Source organism: Prionailurus viverrinus, chromosome B2 (assembly GCF_022837055.1).
Source record: "Prionailurus viverrinus isolate Anna chromosome B2, UM_Priviv_1.0, whole genome shotgun sequence".
Lineage (NCBI taxonomy): Eukaryota > Metazoa > Chordata > Mammalia > Carnivora > Felidae > Prionailurus > Prionailurus viverrinus.
Genome location: NC_062565.1, coordinates 42,188,260 through 42,214,497, shown reverse-complemented (window position 1 = coordinate 42,214,497; position 26,238 = coordinate 42,188,260). Strand labels below are relative to the sequence as shown.

General features: G+C 46.9%; 1 protein-coding gene across 5 annotated transcripts; it reads right to left on the bottom strand.

The window, feature by feature from the left end:
• Positions 1-26,147, bottom strand: MYMX (myomixer, myoblast fusion factor). Of its 5 annotated transcripts, XM_047858666.1 has the most exons (5): positions 25,880-26,147; positions 16,505-16,625; positions 3,201-3,408; positions 1,362-1,591; positions 1-769 (listed from the first exon to the last, which is right to left on the bottom strand). In XM_047858666.1, the coding sequence occupies exon 5, from the start codon at positions 753-755 to the stop codon at positions 501-503; it is 255 nt and encodes an 84-aa protein (XP_047714622.1). In that variant the 5' UTR covers positions 756-769; positions 1,362-1,591; positions 3,201-3,408; positions 16,505-16,625; positions 25,880-26,147; the 3' UTR covers positions 1-500. The 5 variants fall into 5 exon arrangements, 4 of the variants coding, with proteins under 4 accessions (XP_047714622.1, XP_047714623.1, XP_047714620.1 ...); XM_047858667.1 differs by lacking the exons at positions 16,505-16,625; positions 25,880-26,147 and adding an exon at positions 23,781-23,806; XM_047858664.1 differs by lacking the exons at positions 16,505-16,625; positions 25,880-26,147 and adding an exon at positions 12,399-12,440.
• Positions 26,148-26,238: the final 91 nt, after the last annotated feature.

Below are 26,238 nucleotides of genomic sequence, written 5' to 3'. Positions count from 1 at the left end.
ATTTATTGAGCAACTGCTGCGTGCTGGGCTTTGGGGCAAGACTGACAAATCAAGGTTCTATTATTTGAAGGAAAATCCTGAGTCTGAAGGACAGACTGGGTTAAAATCTCCCCTCTCAGATAAGTTGTCAGTTATCCATGGGTGAGGACTGTCCCTCACTGGAACTCAGGTTCCCATTTGCCCGGGATGGGGGTGGGGGAGCAGAGTCACTCCCCTCATCCCCCTCCCTTCCCTTCCCAGCCCAGATGCTCGATTAGGAAAGGTGTCTTGGAAGGAGGAGTGCAGGGTCGCGGAAGATCAGTTTTCTGCTAGATGCTGGGCATCCTTCCAGTCATTCCTGTTGGGAGTGGGGAGGCATTCCTGGTCAGACCCCTCTTTGTGCTCAGTCCCCCACCGCGTCTTCTGCACAGTGGGTAGGCTGTGCTCAGTGGTGGTGCCAGGACTGTCTTGCTCCAAAAGAATGGCTTTTGATGACACAGCCAATATCAGGGATCGCAGCCTCATTTTGGGGGAGCTAGCCTCTCCCTCCTCTCCTGGCCAGCCACTCTGGAGACCTCCTCAGCGTCGGGAGGGCGGCTCTGGCTGAGGATGAACAACAGACAGCCCAGCAAAGCTTCTCGAACATCCTGCGAGCCCAGGCGGCGGGCCAGTCGGCGCAGGAGGGGCAGGAGGTGCCGGCGGGCCAGGCGGGTGGCAGGCAGCAGCAAGCGGGACATCAAGGTTCGAAGCAGCAGTGGGAGCAGTGGAGCGGGCATGGCTGGGTCAGCGACTGCGAAAGCAATCCAGACTCTAAGCTTGCCCCTTTCCTGTTCCCTCCTCACCTGGCAAAAACTGGGGTGGGCAGGTGTCCCCCCACTCCAGTGTATACCCTCATGCTCCCCCCACTTCAATTCCTGGGCCGTTTTTGCTTCCCAGAAGCCCTTTCTCTTGGCAATGTAGCTGGGGCAGGAAGGTTCTTACCACAGTGCAGATGGAGACATTGAACCAAGGCAAGAGCAAAACTGAGGCTAGGACCCGCAATTTGCCCTTCCCTGTCTCCAGGGGCTCCTCTAGTTCCCTAGACACACACGCACCCCCCCCCCCCCAGTCAGTCCCACCCCTCCTCAAGCACATCCTCAGTCTCAACCCAGCAGGAGTTCTTCCCTAGGCAATTGTAAATTTTCCTCCGAGGCCCCTTGATCCACCCAGACCTGACACTTCCTACCTTCCCAATCCCCCCCAACCCCACCGGGCAGCAGCTCTCACCAGTCAGAACTGTTGCTCAGAATCAGTCTCTGGCTGAGTTTGCCTGCAGGGGCACAGCCTCCCTGGACCCTACACGGCGGCCCCACCCAGTTCAGCCCCACCCTAGGACCGCTTGCCTGGGTGGGGGGATTAACGAAGAGACAGCTGTGTTCTGGCACCTGGTATCTTGAGGGCAGGGGGGCAGCTGGCTCCGAAGAAGTAGAAGGAGCACGTGCAGGAATTTTTCCTGCTGGGTGTAGACTTCAGAGTTGGAACCCAGACTGTGCTTTCTAAGGGTGTGACGGTCGGCGCATTGATTTTTCTGGTCTCTAGTCCCCTCCGCTGTTGTCTCAGTAACTGGGAGTACCTGGAATGGAACGATGTAAGAGACCCATTTGCCCAAACCTCAGAAGTGGGAAGGCTGCAGCCCAGACACGCCAGGCATGCTGTAGCAGGGAGTGACCGAAACAGGGAGAACAGGACGGCAGGACGTGGGCAAGCACCGGGGGGTAGAGGAGTGAGGTCACAGTCCATCTGGCAGTTGGACACAGCTAGGTGGCACTCCCACCCACTTTTAGGACCCTCTTCACTCACTTTTGCCCAAGATGAAATGAAGTTTCGTGAGCTAGCGAAATACAGAGACAACCTGGGTTTGTTTTGTTTTTGAATACCACGTCCTCCTACTTCATAAAATGGGTACACGTTTTGCCTTTCTGGACCCAGAAGAGATAATGGCCATGAAAGCATTTTGTAAACTTCACAGCTTTGGGAACAGTTATCGTCATTCCATCACCAGCCTCCATTAGCATCATCACCATCTCTAAAACCACCGAAGGCCTTGAAGAAAGAAAACCTAACGTCAGAAAGGCCCTCCCACTTCTGCCCGGAGGAAGCAGGGAGAGGAGCTCGAGTTCAGATTTATGGTTCAGTCTTCCTCTCCTTCCAGTTGCTGCCTGAGGAGATGTGCTGGTCATGTGTCATCCTTGGGCCATGGGCCGACACATGTGCCAATCCTGTGAGCTCATGACCTCACTCACTTCTTACTGCCATTATCTGGAGGCTGCTTTTAGACAAACAGGCTTGAGCAATGGAATGCAGAAAAGGGCCACAGTGAGGGGCACCTGGGTGGCTCAGTCGGTCAAGCATCCAACTCCTGGTCAAGTCACGGTCTCATGGTTGGTGAGTTCGAGCCCCACGTGGGGCTCCACACTGAGCGTGCAGAGCCTGCTTGAGATTCTCTCCTTCTCTCTCTGCACCCCTCCCTGCCCCAAATAAATAAATAAACTTAAAACAAAAGGGCCACAGCGACCACTTGGCTGAATACAGACAGGTCTATCAGGCCACCCACCCTGAAATATCCATAGGCCCTAACTGACCCATAACAACTAGGCACAGGTACCAAAACAGGGAAAACTCCCTGTCACCATACCTCCTCACTTTCCCTCCCACTGCCTTGTTGTATATAGCCCCTCCTCTGCTGTCCAGCCAGATGCTCCCTTGCGGTGTGTTCACTAAACTTCTCTCCCCTTCGTTCTGCCTCAGGTGAGTTATTTCACTGCCTGCACCACCGGCTTCCACCCAATCATCACTCCACATTTGGGGGCCTCCGTCTGATCAAGAGACACCCCATTTAGGCACCACACACTCTGCAGGAGAGCTATTATAACCATTGTACAGATGAAGAAACCGAGGTTCAGAGTGGTTCCCTTAGCCAGAGTCCTACCACAGATAAATGGCCTGATCTCCCCCCAAACCTGCCCCTCCTTCAGGCTTGCCCATCCCTGTAAGTGACAAATGCAACTTTCTAGTTCCTCTGGCCGAAATCTTGGACGTTATCTTGACTTCTCTCTTCCCGTCACAGTTCACTACCCATATTAGTAAATTCTGGCACCTCTACTTTCAAAATAGCCAGAATCTCACCACCTCTCACTGATGTCACCATGACTACCCTTATCTGAGCATTCATCATTTCTCACCTGAATTACTGCAGTCGCCTCCTAACTGGTGGTTCCTGCTTCTCTTTTCCACACAGTGACCAGGGAGATTTTTATGAAATATGGCTCAGGGGTGCGTGGGTGGCCCAGCTGGTTAAGCATCCAACTCTTGATCTCAGCTTAGGTCTTGATCTCAGGGTCATGGGTTCAAGCCCCGCGTGGGCTTTGCGCTGTTTTAAGTACATTTGTGCTTGAAACGAAACAAAAAAACCCCCATAAATCAGATCCTGTCTTCTTTCTGCACAAACGGTCCAGTGGCTCCCATCTCAGAGTTAAAGCCAAAGGCTTTAATCGCAACCTACAAAGCCTTGGGTGGTCTGACCTCACCTAACTTCCTGACTCAACTTCTATCCTTGTTTCTCTCATTCTGCTCCAGCCACACTGGCCTCCTTGCTGCTCCTTAACTGTGCCAGATATGGTTCTGCCTCAGGCCCTTTGCACCCACTCTTCTCCTTCCCACAAGGCTCTTTCTCCAGGTATCCACATGGGGCTCTAGCTCACTTCTTTCAAGTTTTTGCCCATATGGCACCTATCCATCCTGTTTAAAATTACACCCCTTTCATCCCATCTCCTCTGTCCCCTCTCTATCCAAATCTGTTTTACTTGTCTCCACAGCAAATCATTTTCTGACCTGCTATATATTTTATTTTACTTCCTTATCTTACTGATTATCTGCTGCCCCCCACCCCCACCCCAGAGAACGTAGGGACTTACATCTGTTTTGTCTGCTGGTGGTCCCCAGTGCTTGGCAATAAACTTTCAATGTAAAGAATGAATCAGTGAAGGTTCTGTGATGGGTCCCAAACTCAGACCTGCTTGTCCAGAGCCTGTGCTGCCGAGCCCCAGAGCTCCTTTGATCTGCATACACTCTTAGGATGTGAGACCCTGTTTGCCATGGAAGCTGGAGAGAGCCTTTCAGAGAGGCGAACCAATCACATGAACCCAAGGGAAAGGAGTCAGACCTGATGGTTCCCTCTGGGAACCTTCGAAGTATGCAATTTTGAGGGAACCATGAGTCCCAACCAAGCACTGACCCGCATAAGCAGAAATTGATGACCTCAAGTAAGCCACACTTCCCCTCCAACCTCAGTTGCTACAGCTGTGAGATCCTTGGACCTTGGACCTGGAGTCAGATGCCTGTCCCATCCCTGTCCCATCCCTCATCCTTGTCCTCATCCCTTCCCCTATCTCCCCGCTCCCTTCTCCGCACCCCCCCCCCCCAGCATAGTGAGGGACTCTTGGACCTAGACCAGTGAGGCAAGTAAAGGAAACAGGATGTTGTCTCTGGTAACAATGGGGAACCTCAGAGGTGGGGGGGAGCGGTGAAAAGGGAGGTGGGGGAGGGGCAGCAGCTGCCAGGACCTGGGTCTAGTCTTAGTTTACTCTCTACTCCCTAACCCCCTGGGATTAACTCCCCTGTCCACCTCCTTCCCACCTTCACCTGGATTAATCCTTCCCTATGCCCATCAGCCTGCCCCAGACATTTTCTCCAAGGCAGAAAAGGAGGGGCGCTGCTAAGGATTTCCTCAGCCTTTCCTGGAAAGATAACCATCCTCTCTGGCAACAGAGGTACCACAGAGCAATTCCTTCCAGTTCCTGATTTAGCCTTGTGTAATGGATCCTGCCTGCACCACCCTCACCTCTGCCCCCCACCCTCTGCTGTTGGGAAGAGGCCAGAAACTTTGAGGAAACTGGCCAAACCTCCTGTTCCTTAAAGTCAATTAAAAAAACAAAACAGGATCTGAGGGCCAGCTTGTGAAGTTTGTGACCCCTGGAGTCCTCCTCCCTGGTCTTCTTCCCAGAGCCTCAGGGGTCTCTAGAATGCTTTTGGGTAATTGGGGCCATTCGTGTCAACCACAAGCACCGAAGTGCCAGTGACCGTGTGCCAGGCCTGTGTCAGTTGCCGCCGAGGACACGGGACAGATCCACGGAGAGTCAGCAGATAGTGTGAGACAAGCATCTGGGTAGACCGGGCGGGGGTGGGGGGGGCGGTGAGAGTTGCAATATAGTTAGGTTGTTTTTTTTTTTTTTTAAGTAATCTCTACACCCAACATGGGGCTTGAACTCACAACCCCGAGATCAAGAGTCTCACGCTTCACCGACTGAGCCAGCCAGGCACCCCATATAGCTAATGGGTTCTTGGGAGACCAGGGACCGCGGGGCCTTCCGTTCTTCCCACCCCTTTCCGCTTGTCCCCATGCAGGGGTCCACAGCACTCCACTACATGACCTCCTCTGCCACGGCCTGCACAGAGAGGTGAAGAATGGATTTACATGCTGGCTCTGGGACCCTCTGTCAGGGCCTCCGGGGACGCCTGAGCGGACTGTGCACTGCACAAGTGGGGATGGGGATAACACCGTCTGGAGCTGTGCTGTGTGGTGGCCCCCTTCTCTAACACGGGAATTGTCACCACTCCTGCCTCTGACAGGATGGAGACATGGGAGAACGTGGTCCAGAACTGGCTCTAGAAAGTGTCCGGTAAACAAGAGTTTCCTTCCTTTCATCATTTGGGTTTTACCTCCCAGTACACCCTATGTCTGAGGCCAGGGCAGCTGGCTGCTTCTCGAAGGTCTGCTAGGGGGCACCCTGATGTTCACGACCAGCCACTGAGAGTGGGTGCTGGGCCTCAGTTAAAGCTTGAAAAATCGATGGAGTTTTCAAGTCTCCTTCGGGCCCTGGCCCCTGGCTCTGCAGTGCCCACCCCCAAACAGGTGTTCTGAAGAGAAGCCAGGGGCGCCTCATCAAGGGCAGGGGTGCTGAGGGTGCAGGTGCTGAAGAGCAGGTGTGGAGGCCAGTCAGGGGTGGGGAGTGTCGGGGTTGGTGGGGGGGAAGGGCAGAGCACCAGCCTGGCACTGGGAGTTCAGCCCTGTTACTTAGCACAGCTCCTCTTGGCTTGTGACAATAGTCACTCAACTGTCTGAGTGGGGCCGTTATGAGGATCTGAGGCCTGGGAGAAAGTTTCAGGTACTTGCAGCACCACTGAGGTAAGAGATTATGCACTTGGGAGGGGACAGTCCCATGACCCATGACCACCGTCCGTTCTTCTGCCCACCAATTCCAGGCCAGGATAAGCTCATGACCAGGCAGCCAGGTAGGAGGACACATACTAGACATGCTTCTCAGGCATGGAGAAATGGGTCAGGGAGTTGAGCGTTGCCGGAAAGAGTACAGCTGACAGGTGGGACCCTACCCTATCCGCAAGAACAGTTGCTGTGGCCAGGGGGAAGGCGGCCCAGAGAGGAGCCTGTACAGAATGCGGCCCATTGTCCCCGCTGAAACAACTGTCACTCTCCCCAGACTCAGCTGACAGGACCTAAGGTGGGAGGGGGTGTGTGAGCTGCACCCCTCTGGAAACGCCTCACAGGGAAGTCAGCTGTTGGCACAGGACAGCTGCTCCCTGGGCAGCAGGAAGGAGGGGTGGGCACCAAGAGGCAGGGGTAGGAGGTAGGGAAGGACATGCCTGGCATATTTGATGGGTGGAGGGACAGCAGCAAAACCCACAAACCCCAGGCATAAGTCTAACAAAGACTGAGTGAGACCCTAACGGTGAAAGCAAACACCATTTTTACAGAGGGACCAAAAAAAGAAGACCTGAACATACGGATTAACGTGCCCGGTAACAATGGTCAGGAGAGTATCAGGTTACACAAATGTTAGTTCTCCCCCAAATTAATCTGGAAATTCAGTGTGATTCCAATTAAGATCCCAACAGTGTTGGTTGCTTCCCTTTCTGGAATTGAGTAAGCTGATCAAAAAATGTATATGGAAGGGGCGCCTGGGGGGCTCAGTCTCTGAAGCATCTGACTTCAGCTCAGGTCATGATCTCACAGTTTATGGGCTTGAGCCCCACGTCGGGCTTTGTGCTGACAGCTCGGAGCCTGGAGCCTGCTTCGGATTCTGTGTCTCCCCCTCTCGCTGCTCCTCCCCCCCGCTTGCACTCTGTCTCAGTCTCTCAAAAATGAATAAAAGTTAAAAAAAAATTTCTTAAATGCATGTGGAAGAAAAAAGGACCAAGGAGAAAAAGAAGAAAGGATACCAATCTGGCCCTACAAATACTACTCTGGCCAATCTAATAATATGGGAATTAAAACGGTGTGGCAAAACGCAAACAAAGACACAGTGGCTAAGGAACAGAATAGAGAATTTAGAAACAGACCCCAGAGTATATGGGGCAGAGGGGGAGTTTCTGCTCAGAGGAGAAGGGACAGGGTTGGAGCCCAGGGTGGGAAATGGGGCTGGGACAGTTGGCCCTCCGTGAGGGAAAGAGAAGTGTTGACCTGTCGGTGTACCAACTACAGAAATATATCGCAGTAGCATCAGAGATCTGAATGTGGAAAGTACAACTATATAATATAGGAGCTGATCTTTAGGAATTTGGGATAGTAGACGCTTATTTGTGTCATAGATTTTTATAAACTTTTTGTGTTATCTTCACAATTATGTAAAAGTAGAGACAATAGTATGACGAACTCCCACGTATCAATCACCCAGCTTCAATAATAACTCAAAAACTTTCAGTTAACACAAGACACTCACAACAAAATGACAAGACCGTCCCTCCCAGACTGGGAGGAGACATTTGCAACCCACACACCTGGAAACGATTTGGTATCCATCATGAACAAAATACTTCTATAATCAATAAGAAAACAGCACCACCAACAAGGAAACAGCAATAACAACAAGGAAAATGAACAAAGGTCATGAGCAGGTCATTTCCTGGAAAGGAGACACAAGTGACCCATACGCGTGAAAAGTTACTTATCTACACCAGCATAGGGGGAACTGCAAACGGTATCTGAAAGGGTTGCCGTTCTGGATCTCTGAGAAGTAGATGAAGAGAGAGCTAATAGGCACATTTTATTTTATTTATTTTTTATTAAAAAATTTTTTTTAATGTTTATTTATTTTTGAGAAAGAGAGAGAGAGACAGAGACAGAGCGCGAGTCGGGGAGGGCAGAGGGAGAGGGAGACACAGAATCCAAAGCAGGCTCCAGGCTCTGAGTTGTCAACACAGAGCCTGACGCGGGGCTCGAACCCATGAACCTTGAGATCGTGACCTGAGCTGAAGTCCGACGCTTAACCAACTGAGCCACCCGGGTGCCCGAAATCTTTGTTTTTTTTTTTTTTAAAAGAAAAGAAAAATCACCTTCATCATAAAATGGAATACCACACAACAGATACAATGAGTACACTAACTCTCAAGTATCAACAGGGATAAGTGTCAAAACATGATGTTGAATAAGATAAAGCCAAGTGGAAAAATGTTATGAGCCAAATTATATAATTTATGTAAATATTTTATTTTATTTTAAATGTTTATGAATTTTGAGAGAGAGAAATAGAGCAGGGGAGGGGGCAGAGAGAGAGGGACACACACACACAATCCCAAGCAGGCTCCACGATGTCAGTGCGGAACCTGATGTGGGGCTCGATCCCATGAACCGTGAGATCATGACCTGAGCTGAAGTTGGGACACTTAACTGACTGAGCCACCCAGGTGCCCTGAAGTTTGGAAGGATTTGATTCCAACCCTCGTGGAGGACTTTGAGGGGTTCGAGACTTCGGAGAGGAGGAAGTAGCTGTGGTGTGGATGTGGTGGAAAGAACAAGAGAACTAGAAGCAGAAGTGGAGCCTGAAGACGGGACCGAATTGCTACAAGCTCATGTCAGAACATGAACAAATGAGGAGTTGCTTCTGATGGATGAGCACAGAAAGTGGTTTTTTTTTTTAAGTTTATTTATATTTGAGAGAGAGAGAGAGAGAGAGTGAGTGGGGGAGGAGCAGAGAGAGAGGGAGAGAGAGAATCCAAAGCAGGCTCCACATTGTCAGCACAGAGCCCGACATGGGGCTTGAACTCAGGAACCATGAGATCATGACCTGAGCCAAAGCCAGACATTTAACCAACTCGGCCACCCGGGCGCCCCTGAAGAAAGTGGTTTCTTGAGACAGAAGCTGCTCCTGGTGGAGAGGCTGTGAAGACTGATGAACTGACAACAGAAGTTTTAGAATTTTATGTAAATATAATTGATAAAGCCACGGCAGGATGTGAGAGGACCGACTCCAGTTTTGAAAGAAGCTCTACCACGGGGAAAATGCTATCACACAGCAGCACATGCTGCAATCATTCGTGAAAGGAAGAGTCAATGGATGTGGCAAACTTGACCGTTGTCTTATTTTAAGAAACTGCCACAGCCACCATAACCCTCAAGCCTCCAGCACCCTGATCAGTCAGCAGCCGTCAGCAAGGAAGTAGGACCCTCCACCGGCAGAAAGATTGATTTGCTGAAAGCTCAGATGAAGGGTAGCATTTCTTTTTAGCAATAAATTAGTTTTTAAAAATTTTTTTAAACATTTATTCATTTTTGAGAGACAAAGAGAGACAGAGCATGAGTGGGGAAGGGGCAGAGGGAGGGAGACACAGAATCCGAAGCAGGCTCTGGGCTCCGAGCTGTCAGCACAGAGCCTGACGTGGGGCTTGAACTCACGGACCGCTAGATCGTGACCTGAGCCGAAGTTAGATGCTCAACCGACTGAGCCACCCAGGCGCCCCAGCAATAAATTAGTTTTTAATTAAGATATGCACATTGTAGGGTGCCTGGGTGGCTATGTTGGTTAAGCGTCCGGCTCTTGGTTTTGGCTCAGGTCCTGATCTCACCGTTTGTGTGTTTGAGCCCCACATCGGGCTCTGCGATGACAGTGCAGAGCCTGCTTGGGATTCTCTCTCTCTCTCTCTCTCTCTCTCTCTCAATAAATAAATAAATAAACTTCATTTTTTAAATTAAAAAGATTTTTTTTTAGACATAATGCTATTGCACGCTTATGAGACTACAGTATAGTGCAAACCTAACTTTTATATGCACTGAGAAACCAAAAAATTCATTTCACTCACTTTATTGCAATACTTGCTTTGTTGTAGTGTTTGGAACTGAACCCACACTATCTCTAAGGTACGCCTGAGTTGGTCTCTCCAACCTCTTAGGCTTTTTCTCTGGATTTCCCTAACTCTCTTCACCTTTCTCTCCCTCTTTTTTTTAAGTTTATTTATTTATTTTGAGAGAGACAGATAGAGTGTGAGCAGGGGAGAGGCAGAAAGAGAGGGAGAGAGGGAGAATCCCAAGCATGGTCTGTCGGCAGAGGCCGACATGGGGTTCGAACCCATGAAACTGTGAAATCAAGAGTCGGAAGTTTAACCAAAGGAACCACCCAGGCCCCCAGCATTTTTTTCCTCTCTTTCTCCCCCTGCCTCCCCACAAGTTTCTGGACCCCAAGAAGTAAAGGCAGTGTGGGCTGGCAGCAGGGAGCATGGTGCTGGGAGTGCCTTTTGCTTCTGGCTGTTCTCCGGGGGTGTCCTTCTTTCTACACTCAGTCTCTCCTTGGGTGTCCAGAAATGGCCCCTTTCTGCCCTCCCTTCCTTCTCTGGCTCCCTTAGGCAGGAATTGGTGCTTTGTGCCAGGGATGAGGCTGGGATCAGGGATGCATAAATAGGATAGGCATAGGAGACAGGTCAGGGGAACCCAACAACGTGCAGGTGACCTTGCCACGCCCCCCCATGGCATTCCAGGGGAGCAAAGCCTGTGCCCTGAGCCACAGACCCAGAGGGCCACCAGACCTCTCTTTATCTCCTCCTGTCCTCTGTGAATCCAAGAGGAGAGCCCCACCCACTTCCTTCCTCTCCCTTGCACCCACCTCTCTCAGTGAGGGAATTCTGAAAATATGAGGGAAGGCACTGGAAACCCAGCCTAAAGGTTCTTGGAAGACCTGGAAGGCTGGGTTTGGGGAATGCACATCTCCAATACCACTGAAGGTAAATCCATGTGAGTTATGGCAAAATAGATGTAGTGAAACTCTGTGTCATTCAACCGAAGGGTTGATTCTGTTTGAATCTGATAACACAAATGTCAAAGAACAGAAAATATGGGCATGGTTCTTTTGTAAAGAGCTACATTTTAAACACGTTTCCATCCTTGAGATAGATAAATAGATATCTACACAAAAATCCACCTACAGAATTCCCGCTAGAGTTAGAATCATTCCAGGAGGGGATGGTTGTGTGATTGGGTCGGTTTTATTCGAAGAGGGCAGCTTTCAGACCGAGTGATACTAATATATATTATTTAATAGGGATACAATATGGGGTGGTGGTTAAGCAAATAGGCTCCGCTCAGGGTTCAAATCCCAGCCCTTCTGCCTCCATTGTGGAATCTTAGGCAAATAAGTCATTAACGGCTCCGGGCCTCAGTTTACCTTTCTGTGAAATGGAGCCCATTTAGAATGAAAAGGCTTTTACTACTGGTTAGATATCAGAACAGCGCCTGGTATAGAGAACATGCTCAGTGAATGGAGCACTCTTGTTTTTTTAATAATGTACCCACATCTCATATTCATTGGTCCTTATAATTTTCCCTGGAGTGTTCTCTTCCCTAGACAGATGAAAAAAACTGAGGTTCAGCGAGGACCTCGGTGACAGTCGGAAGAGGGTGCGGGGAAGACAGTCGAGGTAGAGGAGTTTGCACCTCAGACCCAGGAGGGTTCTAATTCCCCGCACGGCCAGGTTGGCCCCACAAGAGGCGTCCTTGGTGGAGAGCTTTGGACGTTCGAAATAGGGAGTGAGCACGTTAGCCAGGACACCCATTCATTTCCCTCCTCAACAAACGTAGTTAGTGCTCCTGCGAAGGCACTTGAAATACCTTGAAATAAGTCAGTGAAAGACAGCCCTGCCACCGGCTGTCAGTAAGGCACCCAGAGGAGTAAACAGGAAATTACAATAAGGAGAGACGATTGTGCTGCCAGGGAAAAGTGCCTGGCGCCTGAGGAGTCCAGGGCGCCTGGCCAGCATGGCCTGGGGAGCAGGCGTGGAAGTTCTCTTAGAAGGCCTCCCACAAGACTGGCCGAGCTTGAAGCCAGCTGAGGTCTAGGCGAGGGCGGGGGTTCGGAGAGGAAACAGGAAGAGAAGGCAGAGGCCGAAGGTGCGCTGGGGGCAGAGGGCGACCCTGCTGCAGGGAGGAGGAACAGAATCCAGATGAGGAAGACCCTGAGCCAAGATGGAGGTCAAACAGCGGGGTGAATTCAGGAAATGTCCGGTGCGCGCGAGGCGGGGGCTGGAAACGGTGCTTGGGCGAGTCTGGGTGGTTCTGACTAGCGGGTGCCACTAAGGGAAAGAGGGACAAGCAGACTCACTCTGGGGGACGGGTTGAGGAAGCCAAGTTTCCAACAAGGTGAAGGTGCTTCTGCAAGACCCACAGGACCTGGAGGCTCACGTCTCTGGCAGGAGCGTGTGCAGCGGTTAACCTCGGGCAGCGTGGGAGAAATGTGGCGCACTGGGCGAGAGAGTGAGGCTGCAGAGGCGACGGGCAGGAGGGGCACCTCCGGCGGACCTGCCTCTAGTGGAGACAGAATAAACGCAAGGAGAAATGCGAGGGGTGTGAAAGTGCAGCGGTAGACTCCCAAAAGGGAGATTTAATAAATTGCAAAAAAAAAAAAAAAAAAAAAGAAATTTATTTTGTAAATAAATGCACCCACAGATACAAACACACAAAGGCATTGAGAAACAGGAAGTGGCTATCCTGGGAAGCAGGCTGAAAGGTGAATTTTGGTTTTCTTCTGTGTGCTTTTCTCTGTTTTCCATGTTCTAATGAGAATATGTAATCCTGGGGGGCGTCTGGGTGGCTCAGTCGGTTAAGCATCCACCTTCCGCTCAGGTACCGATCTCTTGGTTGGAGCCCCAACCCTGGCTTCGCACTGAGAGCTCAGAGCTTGCTTGGGATTCTCTCTCTCTCTCTCTCTGTCTCTCTCAATGTCTCTCCTGCACACGCATGCTCTTTCTCTCAAAAATAAACAAACATTAAAAAAAAAAAAAGAATATGTAATCCCAGAAGTCAAAGGACACAATAAATGTTATTTACAATAAGAAGAGTCTTTATGGGGCGCCTGGGTGGCTCAGTCGGCTAAGCGTCCGACTTCAGCCAGGTCACGATCTCGCGGTCCGTGAGTTCGAGCCCCGCGTCGGGCTCTGGGCTGATGGCTCAGAGCCTGGAGCCTGCTTCCGATTCTGTGTCTCCCTCTCTCTCTGCCCCTCCCCCGTTCATGCTCTGTCTCTCTCTGTCCCAAAAATAAATAAACGTTGAAGAAAAAAAAAAAAAAAAGAAGAGTCTTTATAGAGCCAGATGTCACTAAGAGGTCAAATGTCACCAGGACGAATGAGGAACTAGAGGGGTTTGGGGACGTGGCTCTGAGAGGGGACAGGTGGCCTGAGGAAAGCAGTTCTGCTGGAGTGAAAGGGAGGAGTGGGGTCTGTGTGGCAGGCATTAAAACCCAGTGGAGGGGTGCCTGGGTGGCTCAGTCAGTTAAGTGTCTGAATTCAGCTCAGGTTATGATCTTGTGGTTCACAAATTCAAGCTCTGGGTCGGGCTCTGTACTGACAGCTCAGAGCCTGGAGTTGCTTTAGATTCTGTGTCTCTGGCTCTCTCTGCCCCTCTGCCTCTCACGCTCTGTCTCTCTGTCTGTCTGTCTCTCTCTCAAAGGTAAATAAATAAACATTAGGGGGAAAAAAACAGTGGAAAGACAAATGACAAACAAAGGGAAATATTCGCAGCCCCTATGGCAGAACAAAGACAAATCTTCCTAAAATATAAATAGCTCCTAGACTTGTATAAGGAAAAACACAAAAGCCTAGTATAAAAATGGACAAAGAATATACAGAGGCAGCTCACAGAAAATGAAATGCTAGCAAAACGGGAGTCTTAGCTCCGTTTCAACTTGCAATAAGAAAAATGCAAATTATGAGGACACTGAGAAACAATTTTGTTTCTACCAGATTAGAGATATGTAAAAGTTTTACCACATACCGTGTTGATGTGGGGAGATATGCACTCTCTTATATTGCTGGTGGCAGTATAAATTCCCCTGATATGGAGGGAGCTTAATATATATAATGAATTACTGATGTATATGCTTTTTGTAAATTTTGCTTTTAAGATTTATTCATTTTTCAGGGACAGACAAAGCATGAATGGGGAAGGGGTAGAGAGAGAGGGAGACACAGAATCCAAAGCAGGCTCCAGGGTCTGAGCCATCAGCACAGAGCCCGAAGCGGGGCTCGAAATCACGGACCTCCAGCTCATGACCTGAGCCGAAGTCGGATGCTTAACCAACTGAGCCACCCAGGCGCCCCTGATGTATATACTTTTTAACTTAATATCCCACTTGTAGAAACGTATGTTCTAGAAATATCTGCATTACATGAAACGCCATGTGTGGTGTCATTCATTGTAGCATTGGTTATAATAGTTGAAGATTGGGAACAACTGTCAGGAAAGAACAGATAAGTCAACGTCAAGACTTCACTACATAGTGAGATCCTATGCCGCTATAAAAAAATCATACAGAAGCTCTCTGTGCACCAATAGAAAAATATCTCCAAGGTATCTATTTCAATTACTTTAAAAAATAAACTATTTTTTAAAGTTTATTTTATTATTTATCTCTGAGGGGGAGGGGCAGAGAGAGAGGGAGACAGAGGATCTGGGCTCTGCGTTGACAGCAGCGAGCTTGATGTGGGGCTCGATTCACGAACAGTGAGATCATGACTTGAGCCGAAGTCGGACACTTAACTGACTGAGCCACTCAGGCGCCCCACCTATTTATTTGAGAATAGTTTTACATTTACAGAGAAATTGTGAAGATAGTACAGACTATTTCTGTATCCCCCACACTCAATTCCCCCTATAATTAGCATCTGACCTTAGGATAGTACGTTCGGTACAATTAAGGAACTGATATTGATACATTAGTGTTAACTGAAACCCATACTTTATTCAGATTTCCCTAGCTTTTACCCAGTGTCCCTTTTCTGTGCCAGGGTCCCATCCAGGAGACCACATGACACTTAGTTGTCTTTTTCTCCTTAGGTTCCTCCTGGCTCTGTGTCTCAGACTTTCCTTGTTTTGGTGACCTTGACAGTTTTGAGGAATCCCGGGCAGGTGTTTTGCAAAATGTCCCTCAGGTGAGATTTGTCTGTTTTTCTCATGATTAGACTGGGGTTTTGGGGTTGGGGGGAAAGAAACCAAAGAAGTAAAAAGCCATGCCTGTTGACGCTGACCTTGATCAGCTGCCTGAAGTTGTGTTTGTCAGGTTTCTCTACCATAAAGTTACTCTTTCCTCCCACTTTTCATAGTGCCCTCCTTGGAAGGAAGTCACTAGGTGCTGCCCACACTTAAGGGGTGGGCAATCAGCTCTGCCTTTGACGTACTCTCATCGTTGTGTTCTTGGTTTTTGCTATTATTTTGAGCATTTCCTTACTTTCTGGCACAAGACGCGTTGGGCTCATCTTATACCTTTCCTGCACCAGCCCTAGAATCAGACATTTCTCCCACTAGCCCCAGTTCTGTTTATTGGTGAATGGTATTAGAAACCAAGTACTGGGCACTTGGTGTGCTCATTGCTACTGGAGTGTTGTTGCTTTGGGCCCTCTCAGTCTGCAGAGGAAGGAAATGCGTGTGTGTATACTGACCCCAGTATACACACACATCTATAAATATATTGTATGTAATCATCTGTATCTATGTTAAGCTAAACATGAATTCATATTGATATCTCCAAGTCTGATCTATGACCACATGGATCATCTAGCCTCTTTTCCTGGCTTATCTGTAATATTCCCAAGACAATAATTTTTTTTTTTAAGAAAAAAAGGAGGGTGCAGGGGCACCTGGGTGACTCAGTCAGTTGAGCGTCCGACTTCGGCTCAGGTCATGATCTCGAGGTCTGTGAGTCGGGGCTCCGCGTCCGGCTCCGTGCTGATAGCTCAGAGCCTGGAGCCTGCTTCGGATTCTGGGTCTCCCTCTTTCTCTGCCCCTCCCTCACTCATGCTCTGTCTCTCTGTCAAAAATAAATAAACATTAAAAAAAAATTTAAGAAAAAAAGGAGGGTGCAGACTGATGAGTATACCAGGCTACCTTTTGTGCAAAGAGGGTAGAGAAATAAAATATGTTTGGGGGCACCTGGGTGGCTCGGTCAGTTAAACATCCGACTCTTGGTTTCGGCTTAGGTCATGATCTCACGGTCCGTGAGTTCGAGCCCCACATCTGGCTCCGTGCTGACAGCTCAGAGTCTGGAGCCTGCTTCGGATCCTATGTCTCCCTCTCTCTCTGTCCCACCCCTGCTCATGTTCTGTCTCTCTTCGTCTTTCAAAATTAATACATGTTTAAATTTTTTTTTTAATGGTTAAGATGGGAAAGTTTATATTCTGTTGAAACCATCATTTTAAAAATGTACAAAAAAGTTACCGTGTTCATTTTGCTTTACTGTTTTCCACTCAGCATATTTTCAGAATCTTATAGCCGTGGCTGTGTGGTGTCCAGTCCACTGCTCCTGTTATGTGGTAGTCCATAGTTTTTCTAGCACATTCTATTTTTTAAATTGAGAAATAATTGACATATGACATTATATTATATTAGTTTATATACATTATAAACATTATATTAGTTTACATACAAATATGATTCCATTTTTTTTTTCTTGTGTTGAGAACTTTTAAGAACTCTTTGGACAGGGCACCTGGATGGCTCAGCAAGTGCAACATCTGACTCTTGATCTTAGTGTTGTGACTTCGCCCCACGTTGGGTGTAGAGATTACTTAAAAATGAAATCTTAAAAAAAAAAGAACTATTCTCCTAACAACTTTCAAACATACAACCGTATTATTAACTATAGTCACAAAGCTGTACATTACATCCCCATGACATATTTATTTTATAACTGGAAATTTATACCTTTTTTTAAAATTAAAAAAAAAATTTTTTTTAACGTTTATTTATTTTTGAGACAGAGAGAGACAGAGCATGAACGGGGGAGGGGCAGAGAGAGAGGGAGACACAGAATCGGAAGCAGGCTCCAGGCTCTGAGCCATCAGCCCAGAGCCCGATGCGGGGCTCGAACTCACGGACCGTGAGATCGTGACCTGAGCCGAGATCGTGACCTGAGCTGAAGTCGGACGCTTAACCGGCTGAGCCACCCAGGCGCCCCTATACCTTTTGACCCTCTTCACCCGTTTTGCACACACCCCCATCCCCACCAATCTGTTCTTTATATGTATGAGTTAGATTTTTTGCTTTTGGCTTTGTTTTTTTTTTTTTTTTTGTAAGATTCTACATATAAGTGAGATCATATATATTTGTCTGTCTTTGTCTGACTTATTTTACTCAGTATAATGCCCTCAAAGCCCATCCATGTTGTTGCAAACGGCAAGATTTCTGGCCCACTTTAGACCCCGCTTTCTCAGAAACCAGAAGACAAAGCTACGTGCTATTCTGAGGGACTGGAGAAGTCGGGCTGAGGGGGTTCCTCTGATGTGGCCTCATCCTTGCAGAAAAACTGGAAGCCGTGGAGGGGGGCCTGAAGGAAATGGGGGCAGCAGCTGCAGAGAATGGCAGTTAGTCATCAAGATGTGAAATCTAGATTGCCACATGGCCTCGATCAAGGTCACCCAGCCTGAGCTGTGCAGGTTGCAGGCAGCACGGGCCAGGGCCCTTCCCCAGCCAAACCCTACCACCCCGTTCCGTGCACAGAGGAAGCTAGCCACACTGAAGGCCGGGGGAGAAGAACAGAAAGTGTAGTTACAGATCCTTGAGACAGCAAGGACAAAGTGGGAATGACCTTCCTGGGCATTAGGCTGAGAGAGCAGGCAAATGAAGTTGAGCTGGGATCAAGTTCAAAGGGACTGGAGAAAGAGGGGGTGGGATGCAGATTTGGCAGGGGGCAGGCCAGACAGGCCTGGCTGTAGCTGGGGGGGCACTTCTGTTTCAGAGTCTGGATGTGGGAGAATGTGACGCATGCACGCTTGCGTATGTGTTAGATGCGTGTGTTCATTAGATGCATTTATCACATGTATGCTAATTCATTTCACTTCTCGAATGCTAGGCAGCCGCCATGTGGTGCAACTCTGGGCGTGCACCACACCATCTAGGTGAATGACACTCCCTCTGATTGGTCGGCACACAAACTGCAGGTGGGGCTCCTTCATCTAAAAGTGATGATGATGATGAGTTTACCACCCGGGGAGCGCTCACTGCTCACCAAGCACTGAGCACACTTTGATCTCTGTTGTCCACCCGACACCCCCTGAGAGGTAGCCAGGGGCACCCCTGTTAAAAAGAAAACCACGGGCCCCTCATGGAGTCACTTATGTTAAGGCCCCACATCAGCAAACCAAGACTAATACTGACTTAACTGCAGTTTCAACCCCTCCCAGGAATGTGACCTTTAATCAGTCAACCTGGAATTTCTTGGGCAGCGCTAGGAAATGTACAGATAGACTGCTTCCGTTCCCTTTGCCTGAAACAATACACTGCTAATAATTTCCCTTTCCCGCTTCCTCTCTGCCTTTGCAAACCTTTCTTTTTCTACAGCTGGACGGAGCTTTTTTCCTTTTGCTGGGTGGGACGCTGCCTGACTCATGAATTATTCAATAAAGCCAGTTCGATCTTTCCAACCACTCAGTTGAATTTTGGTTGTTTAACAGATTTGGCGGCCGCGGCAGACCCCGAAGAAGACTGTGGATAGGCGCGGTACAAAAAGGCTGCGAACCCCTTTTTGAGTTCACTGTCTTTCTCACCGTTTCCCAGGGCTGTGGGTAAGTCCCTCTCAGTTGGGAACCGGGCTTTCTTTGCGATGAGTTCCTGATCTAACTGGCTTCCCGGTCCAGGGCTTAGTGGGTCAGTTTGAATTGGCAAGCTGAGGCTGTAGCCCTTGGTTCAGTCTTCAGTTCCCCAGTGGTTTGGAACTGCTCGCCCCAGATGGAGACTGAGGTCTGCCTGTGGAGTCCACACTGGAATTGCTGGCAGTGTGCAGAGTCTTCTATGGGCTGGTCCGCAGTGACTTCTAAACCCTCGTTCTTGGTTCTGTCCTCAGATTCCACGCGGGGAGCTGCTGGTGGCAGCTGTGTTTCTCCATTTGTATGGAATCAGTCTGCAGTCCCCATTCTTTGAGGTCGGGTTGTCCTTTCCCCGCCCCCTAGTTCTTTGGGTACTGCTGCGGCCACGGTCGGTTTCCTTGGTTTCTGTGGCTTTCTGTTAGTGTACCCACAAGGTAAGGTGTAATTGCTGATGGGGATCTTGGAAGCCAAAAAGCCACAAAAATTGGTGGGCATGGGTCAAGCATTTAAGAGTTGTTAGAGGGTGAAGAGTGCCACCTGACCCAAAGACGCCCGTGTTAGGGTAAGTTGGCCACCGAATGGGTTAGATTGACACTAAGTCATCTACCAACCTCAAGAAAATTTTCGCGCGGGGCATCTGGGTGGCTCCGTCTGTTAAGTGTCCGACTTTGGCTCAGGTCACAATCTCACGGTTCGTGAGTTTGAGTCCCGCGTCAGCCTCTCTGCTGTCAGCACAGAGCCTGCTTCAGATCCTCTCCCGCCCCCCCCCCACCCCTCCACACCCCTCTATCTCTCTCTCAAAAATAAATAAACATTTAGGGCGCCTGAGTGGCTCAGTCAGTTAAGCATCCAGCTCTTGATTTTGTCTCCAGTCATGATCTCATGGTTTGTGGGTTCGAGTCCCGCAGTGGGCTCCGTGCTGATGCTCGGCGTCGGCTGGAGATTCTCTCTCTCTCCTCTGTCTCTGCCCCTCCCCGACTCTCTATCTCAAAATAAATAATAAATAAACAAGTAAATAAACATTTAAAAAAAGAGACAATTTCTGTGCAATGAGGTGAAACACTGAAACACCACACAAACCCAATTCCATGTGCATCTTTCTTAGGTATTAATCTGGCTTCGAGAAACCCAGAAGCTTAATGAAAAAAGCAAACAAACAATAAAAATAAGTAAATAAATAATAAAGATGGGATCCTTAATTTTTACAGAGTCAAGTGTACCACCTTCCAGCACACCTGCTTATTTTATGTCTAAGAACTTCGGTTCTGGAAGCTATAGATATTTACACAAATGGCAAAATCTTACTAAGCTTGATTTGCGTTCTGAGGAACTTGGCTTCATAACCCTCAGGTGGCGATCCCCAAAATAAGGCCAAAGTGAGTTGTACCTCATTTACAGCTAGATCTGGCTGGACAGAAATGTAGGTTAAACTCCTTTACCAGCCCTCAGGGGAATTACAGTGGCCATTAGGAAGAATGTTCCAATCAGATAAGATCATTTAAGAAGTACACGTAAAAACAAAGGGTTCAAAATTGCAAAACCAGCTTTATTGAAACTTTCGGTGCAAAAAAGCTGATAAAAAATTACGAAGACACAGAAGTAATACAAACGACTGTAAGACTGTCCTAATTCGTACTGCCTCCCCCTCCCTCTATCCTTTACTCAAAGATTCCTTCTAGTTATCCTCTGTCTGAATTGCCTTTACACTACATGACTGGAGACAAAAGTCCACCGGTTTAATCACTTTACAGACACCACCATATCTGTTCTCAAAGGAGCCCCCCCTACTCCCCCTTGAGACTCTCCCAGAGCTGATGCGACTCTGTGGAAATCTTCTGGTAAGCTGTTACATTGTTCCCCGAGACAGCCAAAGGAAAACTAAAATTAAAAGCCAAACAAAGCCTTGCCAAATTCTAGTAAATATCAGAGCTATACTCTCTCCACTTTAAGCCCCACTCAGAACCTTAGGATGGGATCCTGGAAAAACTGATGGAAGCTGGCTGGAAGGCTGTTTCCTGTCAGTGAAATGTACCCACCAAGAAAGAAACTAACAAACATTTCACCATAGGTAGGTGGATGTCAGTCCTCCACATTCAGGCTACAGCCCAGTTTTGCAGAAGAGGGATTAAAGGCAACTGTCCTTATCTTACAAATCTTTACAAAACTAGACTTGCAGCTCTAAAGGCAATTCAAAGTTCACCTATTTCTTTACTAATTCCCAAACCTCCCCTATCTCAAGCGGCTTGTAAATGATTGACTTTACAAAGCCAAAGTCCTTCTTGGAGGAATTTGCATTCTCTTCCTGGGACTTTGAGATAAAAATATTAAAAGTACAAACCTCAGGGAAGCCATTCTTTCCCCCTCTTTAAAACATTTTTTTAATAATGTCTTGGGGTGCCTAGGTGGCTCAGTCGGTTAAGCATCCGACTTCAGCTCAGGTCATGATCTCGCAGTTTGTGGGTTGGAGTCCCACGTTGGGCTCTGTGCTGACAGCTCAGAGCCTGGAGCCTGCTTCCAATTCTGTGTCTCCCTCTCTCTGTGTCCCTCCCCTGCTCATGTTCTGTCTCTCTCTGTCTCTCAATAATAAATAAACATTAAAATTTTTTTTTTAGGAATTAATAATGTCTTAATTCTAGAAGTCTGTATGTCTTAATTCCCTTCACTTATTTTGCCCAAAGTAATTCTTACCAGAAGTAGAATGAAAGGGAGAAAGGCAATGAGAAGTTTTTTAGTTTAATTAAAAAAACTTTTTTATTTGAGAGACAGCCATCTGGAGAGAGAGAGAGAGAGAGAGAGAGAGAGAGAGAGAGAGAGAGAGAATCTTAAGCAGGTTCCATAGTCATCTTGGAGCCTGATGAGGGGCTTGATCCCACAACCATAAGATCACGACCTGAGCCAAAATCAAGAGTCAGAAGCTCAACTGACTGAGCCACCCAGGCACCACAGGCCATTTGAAATTTACATGAATGGGGGCGCTTGGGTGGTTTAGTCAGTTAAATGTCTGACTTCGGCTCAGGTCATGATCTCGCAGTTTGTGAGTTCGAGCCCCGCATTGGGCTCTCTGCTGTCAGCACAGAGCCCGCTTCAGATCCTCTGTCTCCCTCTTTCTCTGCCCCTCCCCCTTGTTGCTCTGTCTCTCTCTCTCAAAAGTGTTAAAAAAAAAGAAACTTAGACGAATGAAAAGTCATGTGTTTTCTTCCACAAATATTAGTAGAAAAATCTTTAGCAATCTGAGCAAGCCACCTGAACTTATTTCATCTGCCAGAAAAAGTTTGGATCTAACTGTTCTTTTATAAACTAGTGGGTTTTGTATTTTCATGCCTGTCTCGTGGCTAAAAATTTTAAAACAATAATTGTAAAGTCTCTGTTTATATGTTTATTGTAGATAGGTGACATTTTCTACTTCTGTATGGAATTGCTAGAATTAATTTGCGAAGGCTTCTATTTAACTGGCTTAAAAATAAACACTTATAAATGAAATATTTCTAAATTTCAGAAGTATAATAGAAGCTAATCCAAGTGCTTTTCAGGTTCACATGCTCTGGGAAGATATTTTAGTATTAAAGCTAGTTTAAGGTTGTTAGTTTAATTAAAATAAACATGTCTTTGAAGTTATTAGCATTAAATATAATACTTTTATCCTACCCTGGTTTGCTAATCGAGTAAGGTCACGTTATCTCTGTTACAAAATTTGTCAACAAGAAAAATACCTTGGGACAATAGTTGATTTTATCTAATGTCTCATGAAGTTTTTGTGGGTAATCTAAACATAATTGTTAAGAAAAAATAAATTGAGTAGCTATAAATAAGATAAAAAATCTTAGGTAAACTTTAAAAATAATTTCCTCATGGGGCGCCTGGCTGGCTCTGTCGGAAGAGCATGTGACTCTTGATCTCAGGGTTGTGAGTTCGAGCCCCACATTGGGAGAAGAGATTACTTAAAAAAAAAAAAAATTCCTGAAATCTTTTAAACATCTTTTTTGTTTTGTTTTCAAAGTAGGCTCCACACCCAGCTTGGGGCTTGACTCTGAGAACAAGATTTGCATAGCCTACCGACTGAGCCAGGCAGACACCCCTTCCTCAGTCTTTTTGGTAACCTGAAATCTTAAAGTTTTGCTAAGTGATGAGTTAAGTTAAATTCAAAGAATATCTAGATCATTTCCAAATAAGATAAAATGCTGAAACATTAATTACTGAACACAGGCTTCTCCTTTTTTTTTTTTTTTGCTTCCTTTTATAGACAAGCTAAAAATAATTGCCTCTATTAATAAACATGGTTTATGCCATGGTGAGAAATTTTCTATAAAAAAACATATTCTGAGGCTCCCAGGTGGCTCAGTCGGTTAAGTGTTCAACTTCGGCTGAAGTCATGATCTTGCGGTCTGTGAGTTCGAGCCCTGCATCGGGCTCTGGGCTGACAGCTGGGAGCCTGGAACCTGCTTCAGATTCTGTGTCTCCCTCTCTCTCTGCCCCTCCCCTGTTCATTCCCTGTCTCTCTCTCAAAAATAAAGATTAAAAAAAATTTTTTTTAAAGCATGTTCTTAGAAATCACATTAAGTATTTATAAGTCTGACAATTCGCAGTATGCTAATATAAAAGACAGTTCACAATTATTTACTTCTTAGCTAAGGTTCCTAAGGGTTAAGAATTCAAATTAATACGTGTGATTACAGCTACCAGAAGTAATGCAAGAACAGGATGTGTGCTTTCAGTAAAAGAAGTTAATGGAAATGCATTTTTGTAGACAGAAATATAGTAATTTTGTTCTAAAATAGGGGTACTTAAAGAGGAAAATAGAGGACAAAATCTGAATGTAAAACAGAAAGAGTTGTAGAAGATTTGTGGAAAAGGAAATTTTCAAAAGGAATTTTAATATGTGATCAAGTTGGCTCAGATTAAAATGAACTTACTTGAAAATGAGATTTAGGGGTGCCTGGGTGGCTCAGGTGGTTAAGCACCTGCCTTCAGCTCAGGTCATGATCTCACGGTTCATGAGTTCAAGCCCCGAATCAGGCTTTCTGCTGTCAGCGCAGAGCCCATGCTGGATCCTCTGTCTCTCTCTCTCTCTCTCTGAAAAATAAATAAACATTTTAAAAAATGAGCTTTAGTATCAAAAGTAAACAGCTGCAAAATTAGAAGTTAGCTTTTCTTGCTGTCAAAAGGACATAGTTTTCTCCGGGCATCTGTTCAGCTCAGTGGGAAGAGCATGTGACTCTTGATCTTGGGGTCATGGGTTTAAGCCCCACATTGGATGTAGAGATTACTTAAATATATATATATATTTATATGTGTGTGTGTGTATATATATATAAACTTAAAATATATATATATATATAAACTTAAAAAAAGAATATTTTTTCTAGATTATTGACCTGTTCTTAAGAAGACATTATAAACAAAGGTTTTTCTTCACCTTTAATGTAATCTGCCTAGAAACGCAAAGATTGTATGCTTGCCTTTATTGAGTCTCTGATTACTTAGGAAAAAAAAAAACAAAAAACCTTGAATCTTTTTAATGCTAAAAGACTTGAAATTTTTAATAACTATTTTAACTTTCTGTATTTGCTTGCAAAGTCTTTACTTCTTGCTTTGGTTAAATGGATAACTAAGTATTGTGAAAGTGACCTATGATTCTATTTGCCCAAGTGTTTTAAAACCTTTTTGATTGATTGATTTTGAGAGAGAAAGTGGGTGAGCATGAGAGGAGGAGGGACAGAGGGAGGGAGAGAATCTTAAGCAGGCTCTACGCTCAGGACCGCGAGATCATGACCTGAGGCGCAATCAAGAGTCGGATGCCTAACTGACTGAGCCACCCAGGTGCCCCAACCTTTTTGATATTTTTGATGAGCTTCCCCCAAATCAAATCCTAAATAGTCTTTTTGACCTTGAACTACCTTTGAGTTATTCCAGATGTTTCCCGGAACATCTCAAAGGATTTGTTCTCTCTCCTTATAAAAAGGAGATATCAAACTTAATTAGGCTTATCTGATATATTAAATTACATGGGGAGCATTGTCAAATAAAAAATAATACTGATGTGGGAAACAAAAGCAAAAGGAAACGCAGATAAAATTCAGTTTCCTTATAACCAGCTGCTCAATGACAAATACTTGAGGCAGGCAGAGAATAACATTCTTCCAGGAACTCCCAATTATCTTATTGTTAATGTTTTGCCAGAGGGAAAAACAACCTTAGCTTGACAATAGCTAGGCCTCCAGGATCTTGTGGGTCTTCTTAGCACATGAAAGTCCTTTTGGAAACTTCCCCTTGCTTTTACCTCCTCCAGCTCCCAACTATCGAATTAGTCACTCCTCACAATCCCAGTGCAACTCTTTCTGCCCAGAGATCCTGTCCCTGTGCTTTAAGAAAGCCACCCTTTTGCACCAAAGACTTCTCAAGAATTCTTTCTTGGGGTGCCTGGGTGGCTCAGTAGGTTAAGTGTCCAACTTTGGCGCAGGTCACGATCTCATGGTTCACAAGCTCGAGCCTCGTACTGCTTTGGATCCTCTGTCCCTCTCTGTCCCTGCTCCTCTCCCCGCTTCTCCAAAGTAAATAAACATTTGGGCACCTGGGTGGCTCAGAGGTTAAGTGTCCAACTCAAGATCTCGGCTCAGGTCATGATCTCATGTGTCATGAGTTCAAGCCCCACATCAGGCTCTACAAGGACAGTGCAGACCCTGCTTGGGATTCTCTCTCCCCTCTCTCTCTGCCCCTACTGGGCTCATACTCTCTCAATCTCTCTCTCTCTCTCTCTCTCAATAAATAAATAAACGTTTAAAACAAACAAACAAACAAACAAACAAACAAACAAACATTAATGAAAAGAATTCTTTCTTGGCCATTGGCTTTGAACCCCAACATGTCAAACTGCATTGCTACTAAGCCTTCTTTATATTATGCCTGTATATGTTATGCCCAGGATTCGCGATCCCCAAAGACCACCAGGGAGCTGGGTCCAATGCAAAAGCAAAGAGCCTTTATTCGAGCTAGCTAGAGCTCAATCCCCTACCTGCACCGACACAGCGGGGAGATGCCGGAGAGAGCCAGCGAGTTTCAAAAGCACAAAGGTTTTATAGGAGTCTAGGGGCAGTTGGTGAGGTAATGGTTGTGGCCTTAGCTGATTGGCTGGGGAAGGGTCGTGGCCTCAGCCTATTGGCTGGGGAAGGGTCGTGGCCTCAGCCAATTGGCTGGGGAAGGGTCGGAGTCCCATTAGGCAGGTTGCTGGGCGGGTTTTGAACGGGTGAGTGGGAGATTACTCAAGGGGAGCAGGCGTGGTTTGAGGTTTCTGCAATTTTCCTGGAAAGGGGGCCATGTCGGGGACATAGTCACTGAAGGTGGAGGACACAGAACAAGATGGAGTCTGCCGGC

Excerpts from the sequence above, each read along its gene's own strand:
- MYMX (XM_047858663.1), bottom strand. The coding sequence starts at position 1,971 with ATGCTTTCATGGCCATTATCTCTTCTGGGTCCAGAAAGGCAAAACGTG. Across the intron at positions 770-1,403 it reads CCCTGCCCTCAAGATACCAG|TCGCTGACCCAGCCATGCCC; the intron begins GTGCCAGAACAC and ends TTGCTTTCGCAG.